This window comes from Vipera ursinii (assembly GCF_947247035.1).
Source record: "Vipera ursinii genome assembly, chromosome: 12".
Taxonomy (NCBI): domain Eukaryota; kingdom Metazoa; phylum Chordata; class Lepidosauria; order Squamata; family Viperidae; genus Vipera; species Vipera ursinii.
The window spans coordinates 10483975-10497692 of record NC_139525.1 but is presented as its reverse complement, the minus strand read 5'-3'; the positions used below and the strand labels follow the sequence as shown (position 1 = coordinate 10497692).

The following is a 13718-nucleotide window of genomic DNA, read 5'->3' as shown; positions in this document are numbered from 1 at the left end:
GTGTTCCAATATCTAAATGGCTGCCACAAAGAATAGAATAGAATAGAATAGAATAGAATAGAATAGAATAGAATAGAATAGAATAGAATAGAATAGAATAGAATAGAATAGAATAGATTTAGATTTAGATTTAGATTTTATTAGATTTATATACCGCCCTTTCCCGAAGGACTCAGGGTGGTTTACAGGGCATTTTAAAATCATATCAATATAAAATACAAAGTTAAAAGAGAATTAAAAGATTAAATTGTCACTGAAAATAAAACCTCAGTTAAAATTCTCAGCCTGGGTCAGAGCCTGGGTCAAAGAGCCAAGTTTTCAGGTCCCGGTGGAATGAGCGTAGGTCAGGGGCATAGAATAGAATAGAATAGAATAGAATAGAATAGAATAGAATAGAATAGAATAGAATAGAATAGAATAGAATAGAATAGAATAGAATAGAATAGAATAGAATAGAATAGAATAGAATAGAATAGAATAGAATAGGTTGGAAGGGACCTGGGAGGTCTTCTAGTCCAGCCCCCTGCTCAAGCAGGAGAATCTATACTATTTCAGACACGTGACTGTCTAATCTCTTCTTAAAAACCTCCACTGATGGAGCGCCCATGATTTCTGGTGGCAAGCTGTTCGACTGGTTAATTGTCCCCACTTTTAGGAAGTTTCTCCTTAATTCCAGGTTGCTTCTCTCTTTGATCAGTTTCCAACTATTGAACCAAGGTAATTAAACCAAATAGGGATGCAGTGGCTCAGTGGGTTAGGACGCTGAGCTTGTCGATCAGATGGTCGGCAGTTTGGCGGGTCGAATCCCAAGTGCCGCATAGCAGAGTGAGCGCCTGTTACTCGTCCCAGCTTCTGCCAACCTAGCAGTTCGAAAGCACGTAAAAATGCAAGTAGAAAAATAGGGACCACTACGGTGGGAAGGTAACAGTGTTCCGTGTGCCTTTTGCATCTAGTCACATGACCACGGAAGACATCCTCGGACAAGCGCTGGCTCTTCGGCTTTGAAACGGAGATGAGCACTGGCCCCTAGAGTTGGAAACGATGAGCACACATGTGCGGGGGAACTTTTACCTTTAATTAAACCAAGAAGAAGGGGTCAAGCTATTTCCCAAAGCACCTGAAGGCAGGACAAGAAACAATGGATAGAAACTAATCAAGGAGAGAACCAACCTAGAACTAAGGAGAAACTTCCTGACAGAACAATTAATCAGTGGAACGGCTTGCCTTCAGAAGTTGTGGGTGCTTCATCACTGGAAATTTTAAAGAAGAAATTAGACAACCACTTGTCTGAAAGGGTATAGGGTCTCCTGTTGGATTAGAATACCTCCAAGTTACCTTTCAACCTTGTTATTCTGTTATTCCCAACCATGACAGTTTCCAACTAGGTGGACCCAGCCAGGCTGCCCATTGCCTAACATTCTGGGACTTGAAGTTCACCTTTTGGGAAATTACCAAGTTTGGGAACACAGTTTCTTAGTCTAATACTCTCGAGCTTGCTGGCAATTCTCCAGGGTTTGAAGTTGGACTTGTTCCAACCTTAACTGAAATGTTATGGATTGAGCTTGACGTCTTTTGCATGCCTAGCTCTCGCTGAAAAATGATGATGGTGGTGATTTACTGGACTTACAAGCCTTTCCAATCACAATCACAATCGTAGGCAGCATTTGTGTAATCAGAAGCGGACGTCTATTTATAAGTCAGAATTTAAATTGCTAATAGCTCATTAGAGATCCAGTTTGAGGGGGTGGGGTGTTAAGGAGTCAGGCTAGAAACCATGATTTCTTGTCCCACCTTAGGCACAAAGCCAGCTGGGAGAGTTGGGCCAGCCCCCTCTCTCAGTCCTAAGAAGGAGGAACAAACCATGGCCAAAAAACTTTGCCAAGAAAACTGCAGGCTCTGGTTCAGGCAGTCACCAGGAGTTTTGTGTTGTTAATCCAAGACATTTTCCTATATGCATAAACCAATTGATCAGTGGGACAGCTTGTCTCCAGAAGCTGTAGGTGCTCCATCACTGGAGGTTTTCAAGAAGAGATTGGACAGCCATTTATTCAGAATGGTGCAGGGTCACCTGATTGAGCAGGGGGGTGGACTAGAAGACCTCCAAGGTCTCCTGTTACAGCCCTGTTACACTCTTTACTTCAACTGTTACTTCAGGACTTTGAGGAAGAGCATCAAAGCCGGGGCCATCCCCCAATATGATCGCATCTTCAATCTGGATAAACAATAGAGTAACTCATTAGATTTGACTAAGCCACAGAATGCAAAAGCGGTCAAGGGATGGTCATTGAAGAAAACAGATGCGCATTTTCAGAAAAAAAACATCTGGAAGAGAGATTTTGCTCCTTCACTCTGTGGCATTGCTGAAATGAAAATTAACGGGACTGGGTATTTTTAGCATCATCCAGTCTGAAACTACAAATCCAGACAAACCTGAAGCAGTCAGATTGATGGAGTACCCCAAAGCAGCTGAGGGCTATCTTATCTACTCTTCAGCAGAGTTGTAAAGGTAAAGGTAAAGGTTCCCCCGCACATGCGTGCTAGTCGTTTCCGACTCTAGGGGCCAGTGCTCATCTCTGTTTCGAAGCCGAAGAGCCAGCGCTTGTCCGAGGACGTCTCCGTGGTCATTTGGCCGGCATGACTAGACGCCAAAGGCGCACGGAACGCTGTTACCTTCCCACCGGAGTGGTCCCTATTTTTCTACTTGCATTTTTACGTGCTTTCGAACTGCTAGGTTGGCAGAAGCTGGGACGAGTAACAGGCGCTCACTCTGTTACGCGGCACTCGGGATTCGAACCGCCAAACTGCCGACCTTCTGATGATCATGGAAGGTGAATTGCCATTTGTTAAATTGAAGGGGGGAAAAATAACAGGTTTTTTTTCTTGGTAAGCAGATTGCTCCCTATCTGTTCCCTCCAAAAATTCTTGGCTTTTACTCCCATTAGAGACTTTAGTCATTTTAAGGATTGATATCCAGCCAAGGACTCTGCATTAGTCTTTCAGGATTTTGCTTGGAATCAAACTGAAGTTCTCTGCATGCTTTACACGTTATCATTACCAGGTGAGCTGAAATCCTAAGAGTTAAGGATTGTAACTGAATTCATTGAACCAGCTTAATTCAGTTAATTAATTGAATTACAGTTGTGCTGGAAGTCTCCTAATGTGGGCAGTCCAAGCTAGGGAAGAAAGAACTGCCCCTCTGAAACCAGCTTACATATCCACCCCCTGGAAAGCAGAACAATTAATATAATAATTAATCCTGTTTGGAAAATGGCACAAATTGGTTCTTTGAGGGGGAAAAAAATCAAAACTATGCTCATAAGCCTACAGTTCTAATGCTTCGCTAGAATTGAAATAGCTGGCCGAACATCAAAACTCCAGGAAAAGAAGTCAACCTAGAAAGATCCAATTTGGTGTAGTGGTTAAGATGCTGGCCTAGAAACTAGGAGACTGTGAGTTCTAGTCCTGCCTTGGAGATGAAAGCCAAGCTGGGTGACTTTGGGCCAATCATTCTCTCAAGGCATCCCACCTCCCAGGGTTGTTGTGGAGAAAACAGAAGGTAAGAGTATTACATGTGGGAGGTGGGATGGTTCAGTGGTTAAAGACACTGAGCTGGTCAGCTGACAGTCCAGGTTTGAGACCCAACAGGGTAAGCTCCTGTTCCTTGCTCCAGCTCCTGCCCACCAAGCAGTTCGAAAGGATGCAAATGCAGGTAGATAAATCGGTACCACTTCAGTGGGAAGGTAACAGCATTCTGTGTGCCTCAATGTATAGACATGCTGGCTGCATGACCATGGAAGCATCTTCAGACAATGCCGGCTCCCTCAGCCAGGAAAAGGAGATGGGCACCATATCCAGGTCGGACACAGCTGGACAGGGGACCTTTTTAAGGGTATTATGTATGTTTGCTTCCTTGATTTGTAAAGTAACAAAGGTGGGGTAAAAAAAAATCAAACAATAAAATAAAGCTCTATCCACTCAGTCCTTCCCTTACTTGTGGAGTGGTAGCAAAAGGCTTCGTATTGTAACCCAGGCTGGCGGCTATAAAGATTTGCAACAGAACCCCCAGAATTTGTCTTGTGAATCCGATCCAGGTGATTTTCATCTGGGGTTCAGGCCTATTCCCAATGCAATATTGCAGAAGGCAAAGGTGAACTACTTAAGAGGTTTTTCTAACCCACTTCTTGATGGTTATTATTTTGACAGATTTCTATTGACACTCTACCAAGTGGAACAAATCTGTGTTTTCAAGGTTCATTCCTCACAGTTTCTTGACGAGGATGAATTGTTTATAAAGCTTGTCTTATTTCGGGAATTATCAGTGATAAATGAACTCAGATGTTAAAATTCTCTCTTTTCCATAGGTCCCCATTTGTCAGCGTGACAGAATACTCGCTGCTGAAAAATAATATTGTTCAGCTCTGCTTAGAACTCACGACCATTGTTCAACAGGTAAGAGTAAATTTCTCTTCTACTAAATCACTTTTAAATTATTTCCATCGTGGAAAAATAAGGAGGTTGCATTTCTCTCTAAGGATAATAGATGTTAAATCAGCTATAGAAGGATCAGTTAGCTATTCAGGTTAGAATCAACCCAGAAAAGGTAATTATCCTGAAAGACAGTCTACAAACTTATGTAAATTAATCAAATGTATTGATTAAGAAAAACATTTTTATGAGCAAATGAGACAGTCCTGTGCATCCAATCTATTTATGCAGTCAATCATAAGTCTCTTCCATACAACTTTTCTGTTGTTGTTTTCTTAAACACAAAAAAGTACTCATTTTTTTTTCCATGCAACTGACAAACACTTTAATAGATCCATTTTTTTTCTGTGCAACTATGTTTTTCTGTGCAACTGTGCAATTATATGTTTGGTGATTCTATACAGCTACTGCAGGGATGAAAAAAAAACCCTTCTTGCATCTATCTTAGACTAATTCCAAGCACTTGTTATTCAAATCATTCTATTTTTTGTTAACATGGAGAAATGTACAGCTTTGGAATTCTGAAATGCTTGTATTTTTTAAAGCTCCATTTCAAACCTGAACACTAAATTTCAAATGGCTCATTTCAAATGGTTGAAAACGACCTTTGTACCTAGAGGGGCCATTTAGTTATACAGGTAATCCTCGACTTACAAACATTTGAAGGTACATCTTGGACAAAGGGGTGTCAAGGATGAAACTTTGGCAGCTATGTGCCTCTGTATTTTAACTTGCCTTTAGATTAAGCGGGGAAGGTGTTACTTTCAAGTGGGTAAGAAGGAGGAACGAAACTTTTTCAAGTCAGCTGCAGACCATGAGAGCCTGAAGCCTTGTCAAGGACACCAGAACAGGTGTGGATTTGAAGCAGACAGTTCCCATAACAAAGTGGACTTTTTGATATGAATTACATAAGACGTTGGGGGTTTGGCTGGGAAAAATATTCTTTAAGTCTATGCGGGAACCTCAGAGTTAGTTTTGCTTCAACATAACCAAGCTGTGTATCCAATAAACAGTAAACATTTCGGAAATGGAATGAAACTGGAGTCTTATTTGGATTCTCGAGCTGGATGTTGACAAGGGGTTTATAATCAGTTCTCACACTTACAACCATCACAATGTTCCCCAGGGTCACGTGATCACAATTCGGGCTTTTGGCAACCAGCATGTATTTATGATGGCTGACAAGTCCGGAAGGGTCATGCGTTCACCATTTGCAACCTTCCCAGTCAGCTTCCAACCAGTAAAGTCAGTGGGGGGAGGGGCAGCTGGATTCACTCAATGACCGCATGATTCACTTAACTGCAGTGATTTGCTTAAGCACTGTGGCAAAAAAAATGATTGTGAAATTGGGTGCTACTGGTCCCAACTGTGGTTATACATCGTGGATTACCTGTGTATATTGTTGATGGAGGTTCACTTCCTCGTATGAATAAACTCCTGCCATTTAATGTCTATTTAAGTGGTCTCTCTTGCAACAGGAATTCCATCCATCCATTTGTTGGGCTGTGAAAACATAGGTTGTTCATATTCCAGTTCGATGCTCAGTACTTAAATGGAATGCCTGTTTCCAAATTCCCTAGCAAACAGGGGTGGGGGGTCTTCCTTTACTTATCCTCTCTGAAACTTCAATTACCTGTCGTCTCCCCAGTAACCTTTCTAACCATTGGAATTTAGGTAAATGGTTCTATTGTTTAATTGACCATCTGCTCCTTGAATTTTGGCTTTTCTCCAAATTCCCCGGATGCTGCATTGATTCCAAGGCAGCTTGGCGTAAAGCGCTCTCACCAAACGCGGTTTTAAATTAGGCTGGTGTGGCAAGCAAATAGTTCTTGTCTTCCCTTTAGTTATGCAATATGAGTTTTAACGCGGTCCTGGAAAATGAATGCTTTGGGGGGAAAAACACCAAGCAAGAATGGTTTTCTTCTTTAAAAATAATGTATTTGCCTTGACAGGGAGGGTAGAGGAGCTGTCTTATAGTCAATGTCCAGAATTGAAATCCTTTTTTGTTACATTGCCAATAATTGGAGGGGTAAAGCCAGGCAGCATAAACAAATCAGATACATGTAGTTCTCGACTTATAACCATTTGTTTAGTGGCTGTTCAAAGTTACAATGGCACTAAGACAAGCGACTTACGATAGTCTTTCACATTTACAACCGTGGCAGCATGCGTTCACGATTTGGATGCATGGCGACTGACTCATATTTATGACGGTCGCAGTGTACTGGGATATGGTGATCCCCTTTTGCGACCTTCTGACAAACAAAGTCAGTGGGGAAGCCAGATTCACTTACCAACGGGCTTACTAGCTTAATAGCTGCAGGGATTCACTTAGCAACTGTGGCAAGAAAGGTGGTAAAGTGGGACCGAATTCAACTGTCTTGCTTAACAACAGAAACTTTGGGCTCAATTGTAGTCGTACGTTGAGGACTACCTATATGTCAGCTCAAAATTTCCTCTGTAGGCCCAGATATGACAAAATTATTCTCTCTGGGGTTTCAAGAGCTGAATAAAAGCTGCATATCGTAGAGTGGATATTTCAATTTCAGTTGTATGAAGGAAATGGAGAAATATGTAATTTTTTTTCCAGGCTTGAGTCCCTTGCCAAGGGCTTTATTTGCCCTTTTTCTGGGCAAAACTGACATGCATCCAGTTATTTTCATGTTCTAAGAAAACAGACTTGAGGCTTCTGTGGAAATGGATTATTCTTGGGAATATAGTTATAATAATAATAATAAGTTGGAAGGGACCCTGGAGGTCATCTAGTCCAACCCCCTGCTCAGGCAGGAAACCCTATACCATTTCAGGCAAATGGCTGTCCAGTCTCTCTCCAGCATTCACCACCTCTGGAGGCAGGTTGTTCCACTGGTTAATTGTTCTAACTGTCAGGAAGTTTCTCCTTAGTTCTAGGTTGCTTCTCTCCTTGATTAGTTTCCATCTGTTGCTTCTTGCCCTGCCTTCAGGTGCTTTGCAGAATAGCTTGACTCCCTCTTCTTTGGGGCAGCCCCTGAGATATTAGAACACAACAAGTTGATGTTGGAAGCTTCTTTGCCCAGCCTCCTATCTTTTCAAAACTCACTTTGTTATTAAAAAGTGAAGTGGGATATGGAGCCCACTGGGTGCCCAGGAAGCCCTGAGAGTAACAATTTTAATAAATTGTTATTATGGTTGGTCAGACAATCAACCTGATGTTTAGACTGAATTTGGAAATGTTGTCCATCTACTGAGTCTTTTCCAAGAAGCTGAGATAGGTAGATGTGGATGGTTGATGGTGTCCAAGGTTATTGTTTGCAGGATGTAAGCTGTTGTGAGTAAAGTTGTCGTTTCCATTTGACTGACGGGGATTTTGTCATTATTACAAAGTCAGCTTAATTGCCCCCAACAATCTGGGTCCTCATTTTACCTACCTCGGAAGGATGGAAGGCTGAGTCAACCTTGAGCCTGGTGGGACTCGAACCTGCACTAATTGCAGGCAGCTGGTGTTACTTAAGGAGGCGTTAGCCCACTGCTCCACCAAGGCTCTCATTATCCAAAGCTTTTTGTCTTTCTTATCAAAAGTTGTTAAAGTTGGGGTGCTACGTGGCAGGGGAATGTCAGATGGAATTCTAAAGTCCTAAAATAATTTAGTGTCTTCATTTTCTATTACTTTCCTGTATTTTTATGGTCCCACCAGCTCTTGCTCAAGGGAAACGTTATTTCTTGCAGATCTTCCAATGCATCTTTGTTGCTATATTGTTATGCTGTGACCTGTAGTCAGTCTCTGCCATCTTCTTGCAGCATAGTCAGCCAGAGGTTCAAACTGGATTCGGCAATTTTGTTTACCTATCGCGTCCTTCCCTGGGATAGGCAGATGTGGATGCTTGGTGATGTTACAAATATTGTCACAGGATGTAAGCTGTTCCAAGTAAAGCTTCCATTTGCATTTGACTAATAGGTGATTTGTCAATGCCAATGGTGTTCAAGTGATGCTCCAGATGTTTTGGAATTGTACCCAGGGCACTTTACTATTGGCAGTACATTATTAAAGCTATTAATATTAAGTGTCTATGGAGATTCTCAGACATCTGGGTCACGGTTGTCCCAAAGTTGCTTTTTCAAAAGGCAACTGGACTTTCTTTGTTTTTTTCTTTGAAGACATCTCAGTTTTGTTTTGTTTTTCTTGAACACATTTTGCTTCTCATCCGAGAAGCTTCTTCAGTTCTGAGTGAAGAACAGAAGAAGCTTCTTGGATAAGAAGCAAAATGTGTTCAAGGAAAAAACAACAACAAAGAAAGTCCAGCTGCCTTTTGAAAAAGCACCTTTGGGATATTAAGATTAAAATTATTATAAGTGCCTCAGAGGTAGTAATTTCTGCAACTTCTTGATGGACTGCAAATATTTTCCTTAACTTTTGCAGCCCCTGCAACCCGCAGACTGCTATTTCCCTGGTTGGAAAATAGATGCAAAACTAGTTAACGCAGTATGCGATTGCAAGGAAACACAGCAGCTGGCCCTAGTTGACAGGATTTTTCCTGAGTTGAAGATACGTATCATTAGCAGCGATGAGAAACAGCCAGAGTCTGTAGATATTTTTCAGCTCTGGATTTAATGGTCCAATGGACTCCGATCTTTAGAAGATGAGGCCCATTACATGACTGATTTCCGTGTGTACTTAATGATTCCTACCACAACTATTGGAAGGTTGCCTCATTCGGATACTTGCATTTCCATTTTACTTAGATGATGTCATTAGTAGGAAAAGAAGAGGCAGATGCAAAAGAACGGTAGCAGTTGAAATGTACCTGGTGCCCCTCATACGGTTTTAGATTTTAGTGTTTGCGTGCTGCTAATGAGGAACAAGGCTTTAGAATAGAATAGAGTTGGAAGGGACCTTGGAGGTCTTCTAGTCCAGCCCCCTGCTCCAGCAGGAGAACCTATACCATCTCAGACAGGTGATTGTCTAGTCTCTTCTTAAAAATCTCCAGTGATGGAGCACCCACGATTTCTGGAGGCAAGCTGTTCCATTGGTTGATTGTCCTCACTGTCAGGAAGTTTCTCCTTAATTCCAGATTGCTTCTCTCTTAGGTCAGTTTCCAACCATTGTTTCTCATCCTTCCCTCTGGTGCTTTGGTGAACAACCTGCCCCCCTCTGCCTTGTGGCATCTCCTCAGATACTGCTGTCATGTCCCCCCTATTTCTTTGAAGTAAGTCATGTGGCAGTCGAGTGAGCTCTGTTTCAAAATAACTCTACCACTACTCCAATTAACCCCAGTCTGAAGCTTTACAGGAGCAGATTAATAAGAACAAAAGAATCTCAGTGTTTGCCAACCCATAAGGATCTACTTATAATTGAAGGCACAGGTCTAAGGTGGTTTGGGAAGGAAGTCACATTGTGTGTGAGTGAAAAAAAGAATCCCAAAGGTTAAATTAATGCATTTCTTAAATTTTAAAAAAAAATCTCATCAGATGAAACTTCATTATAGAGAATTGCTGTTGTGAGACTCCGAAGGCATCTGAAAAAAGATCTTGTAACAAAAATGGCTGTTTTGAAACTCAAAAGCCATCTGAAAAAAAGTTTTTTTTTTCTTTATAAAATGCATTTTCATTAAAATACAAAAGAGGGGGATTGGAGGTAGGGAGCAGCAGGGGTGGGGGATTTTTGTTAATTAGCTCATTCCCATACAACCAAGTTCCGCGTCCGTCTGTGATTGCCTCCTGGTCACTCTGCAATTATATCAGAGCTCACCATACCATCGGAAGCCAGCTGACTGTTTTAAGAAACTTTTTAAAACAGAGGGAATGGAAGCTAAATCAGGAGCTTTAAGGGAAATGAGGCCCAATATTAGCCTTGAAGCAGATAAATTACCACCAGGGAAAATTTTATAACCGCCAGGGGAAGACAAGTCATTCCCCCCCCCCTTAATAACTGTGTTTCTGACAAAAACAAACAAACCCTTCTTATTATAGGGAAGAAATGCCATCTTTGGTTGCTTCAATTTCACTCCTCAGCTAAAGCAGGGGTCTTCACACTAGGCCCTTTTTAAGACTTGTGGACTTCCTCAGGCACGCTGGCTGAGGAATTCTGGGAGTTGAAGTCCACAAATCATAAAAGGGCCAAGTTTGAAGACCCCTGAGATAAAGAATACAGTTCATTCATTCGCTTACCTCAGGGGTCTTCAAACTTGGCCCTTTCATGACTTGTGGACTTCAACTCCCAGAATTCCTCAGCCAGACACACTGGCTGAGGAATTCTGGGAGTTGAAGTCCACAAGTCATAAAAGGGCCATGTTTGAAGACCCCTGGCTTACCTGTTTATTTGGCTTTATTGTTAGTCCTGGGTATTTGCATCCAGGTGTGGTCTATTTGCCTTTTTTAAAAAAAAATATTCTGCAAAGTGTAAAAATGCAGGAACTTATTTTATGTGTTAGGGAATATTTTCTAGGGTAGAGAACTCACCAAATTTAAGCCAGACATTCTGTATTTTATTGGGCATTGTGCCAACATCCCAAACAATCAAAAGTAATGGTTTGCTTTGGGTGATGGTGTCTCTTTCTCCTATCTACAAGCTATACCAGGGGTAGGCAACCTCGGCTCTTTTATGACTCGTGGACTTCAACTCCCAGAATTCCTGAGGCAGCTGCGCTGAGAGGAAAGGGAGAGGTTTCCAAGCTGAGCCATGCTGGCTCAGGAATTCTGGGAGTTGAAGTCCATGAGTCATAAAAGAGCCAAGGTTGCCTACCCCTGAGCTATACAGACACAGAGTTTGGTTTGCCTACATCAGCAAGGCGTCCCTGGGTTCCCTCATGACCACTTTTGGATATCCAGGTCTGAAACTGGTCAAACGGTTCATGTATGTAAAACACTTTGCAATTTTACATATATGAAGATTTGGGAAGAATCTGATTTTCCCAGAAGGCAATTCCAGTGAAAGACAGCAAATTGCTGAAAGATTCATTGATCTGAGAGGAAAGATGGAACTCTGGTTTATTTAACCATGATTTGATAAAGCCACAATAGCTGATTTAATTCATTCACACAAAATACCAATGCAACATTATTTTAAAAGCACTAGGCTCATGCAGCATATGAAATCCGAAACAAACCAACCCTCTGCCTGAGCAGAGGGGGTTGGACTAGGTGACCTCCAAGGTCCCTTCCAACTACTACTACTACTAGTAGTAGTACTACTACTATATAAAAACTACATTATGTTTTAGCATTGAGTTAACAGCTAATGGGAAGCATAGTTCAGCACCATGGACAAGTCACAAGATTCTAGTACAGTATATATACTAGTACAGTCACAATGTTTTCTTCCCTCCCTCCCTCCCTCCCTCTTCATTCCTCACCCTCTCCCTCCCTCCCTCCCTCTGCCTCCCTCCCTCCCTCTGTCTCCCCTCCCCCCCATGTTTGCCTTTCTCACTAAGTCATCCTGCAAATCATGGGAGGTTTACAACTGAGTAAACAAAGCCAAATACACACTACGGCCATTTCTGCCTGTAGCTGACGTCTGACTTGTGCGTGTTTGTGTGCATCCATGCATGTGCAAGTGTGGTGAGAGACAGCCCAAGGGGAAAAATGTAGCTAAGACAAATATTTAAAAAGAATATATTGACAAGAGTGTCAGCCATGCATGGTTCAGGCGTGACCCTGTCTTAAAACAGGGCCCATATGGACCTGTGCCGCTTGTTACATTCCAGGGGTATCGTTTCTCTCAGGAAACAATTGTTGGACACTGGAATAAGGAATAGCGAAAAGGCTGCAGCAAATACACTAAAATAGTGAGATGAATGGAAAAGCTCTTTGCATCTTCTTCCTCCTTCCTTCCACCAACACCAGGACAAAAAAAAATGAAGATTGTATTTATTTATTCATAAAATTTATTCGCTGCCCATCTCATATCCAACAACTCTGTGTGGTTTACAACATAAAAACATCAAACATTAGAAAGCGTTAAAATCATCCATCATAAAAACACAATAAAAAAATTCACACATTCTCCCAGGTTGTCATCCAGGGCCTTTTACCATTACACCAAGCTGGTTCTCTAAAGTTGGCCAAAAAAACAAAACAGCTTGTGTGACTCAGATCTAAAGCCAAACTTCTCTGTAGTTAGCTCAAAGCCTCTGAGATGACCTCAGGCAGGACACAGGTCAACGGCTTTCTCCTTTTATTGTTCCCCAGCAATAAACACAGGTAGTCCTCGACTTGCAACCACAACTGAGCCCCAAATTTCTGTTTTTAAGTGAGTTTTCTCCCATTTTCCAATCTTTTTTTGCCTCTGTTGTTAAGTGAATCTGGCTTCCCCATTGACTTTGTTTGTCAGACGGTCACAAAAGGGGATTACGCAACCTCGGGACATAGCAACGGTCATAAATATGAACCAGTTGCCAAGCATCTGAATTTGGATCACATGATCATGGGGGAATGCCGCAAAGGTTGTAACTGTGAAAAAACGGTCAGAAGTCACTTTATTCAGTGCCGTTGTAACTTTGAACGGTCGCTAAGCGAACTGTTGTAAGTCGAAGACTACTTGAAATCATAAGCTTAGACCTTCTACAATGGAGCCAGTATAGACCTCGCAAGGTAGAATACATTGGCCTTCATGTGTTTCTAAATAACATTTTTTGAAGGCCCCTTCAAAAGCTCTTCGTTTGAATTCTGGCCTCTTTGATAAATCTATGCCGTGTCTTTTGTGGCTTCCAGTTGCCATATAAACCTTTTCTCAGCTCCTCCCAAAAGACTGAATTTGCAATTGCCTCTTATTTCAGGATGGCAGAGTTGTCAACATCTTTCATTAGTCTATATTTTGCATATCGGGCTGGTGAATTTTAAAAAAATCTATTCTCCCAACATCATCACCACCACCACCACCCAAAAAATTCCCACAAACGCCATTGTTACCTCTTTTATACTGTCAGGATTTCCACTTCATTGTTGTCTCTCGTTGAATTTGTCTGCAGACAGTCCTGATTTACCTGAGTCAAACTGAGATTGCTGCTTCTGGGTAGAGGGAAAAAATAAGCTTAAAAGAACAAAATGAGTCTTACTGGTAGATCAAGGACTGTAGGAGGTTGGGAGTTCTTAACCTCTTTCTGCCAGTACATAATCCTTTGTGACGGTTGTGTGAGCACTTTTACAAAATAGCTGGCATTTATTTACTAAACCCATGGCTGAATAGGTAAATAAAGTGATGAGGTCTATGGAGATTCTCCAGTCATCCCAGGTCATGGTTGTCCCAAAGGTGCTTTTCC

The 13718-nt window shown here is 41.8% G+C and overlaps 1 protein-coding gene across 1 annotated transcript in view; it reads left to right on the top strand.

Annotated features, from left to right (window-relative positions):
* Positions 1-13718, top strand: part of LOC310645839 (connector enhancer of kinase suppressor of ras 2-like) — a gene marked incomplete at its 5' end in the record, with an annotated part of 253582 nt that overhangs the window by 120865 nt on the left and 118999 nt on the right. The window contains one exon of the mRNA XM_083371858.1: positions 4362-4449. Coding sequence (XP_083227984.1) covers positions 4362-4449 — 88 coding nt within the window. The remainder of the gene's footprint in view (positions 1-4361; positions 4450-13718) is intronic.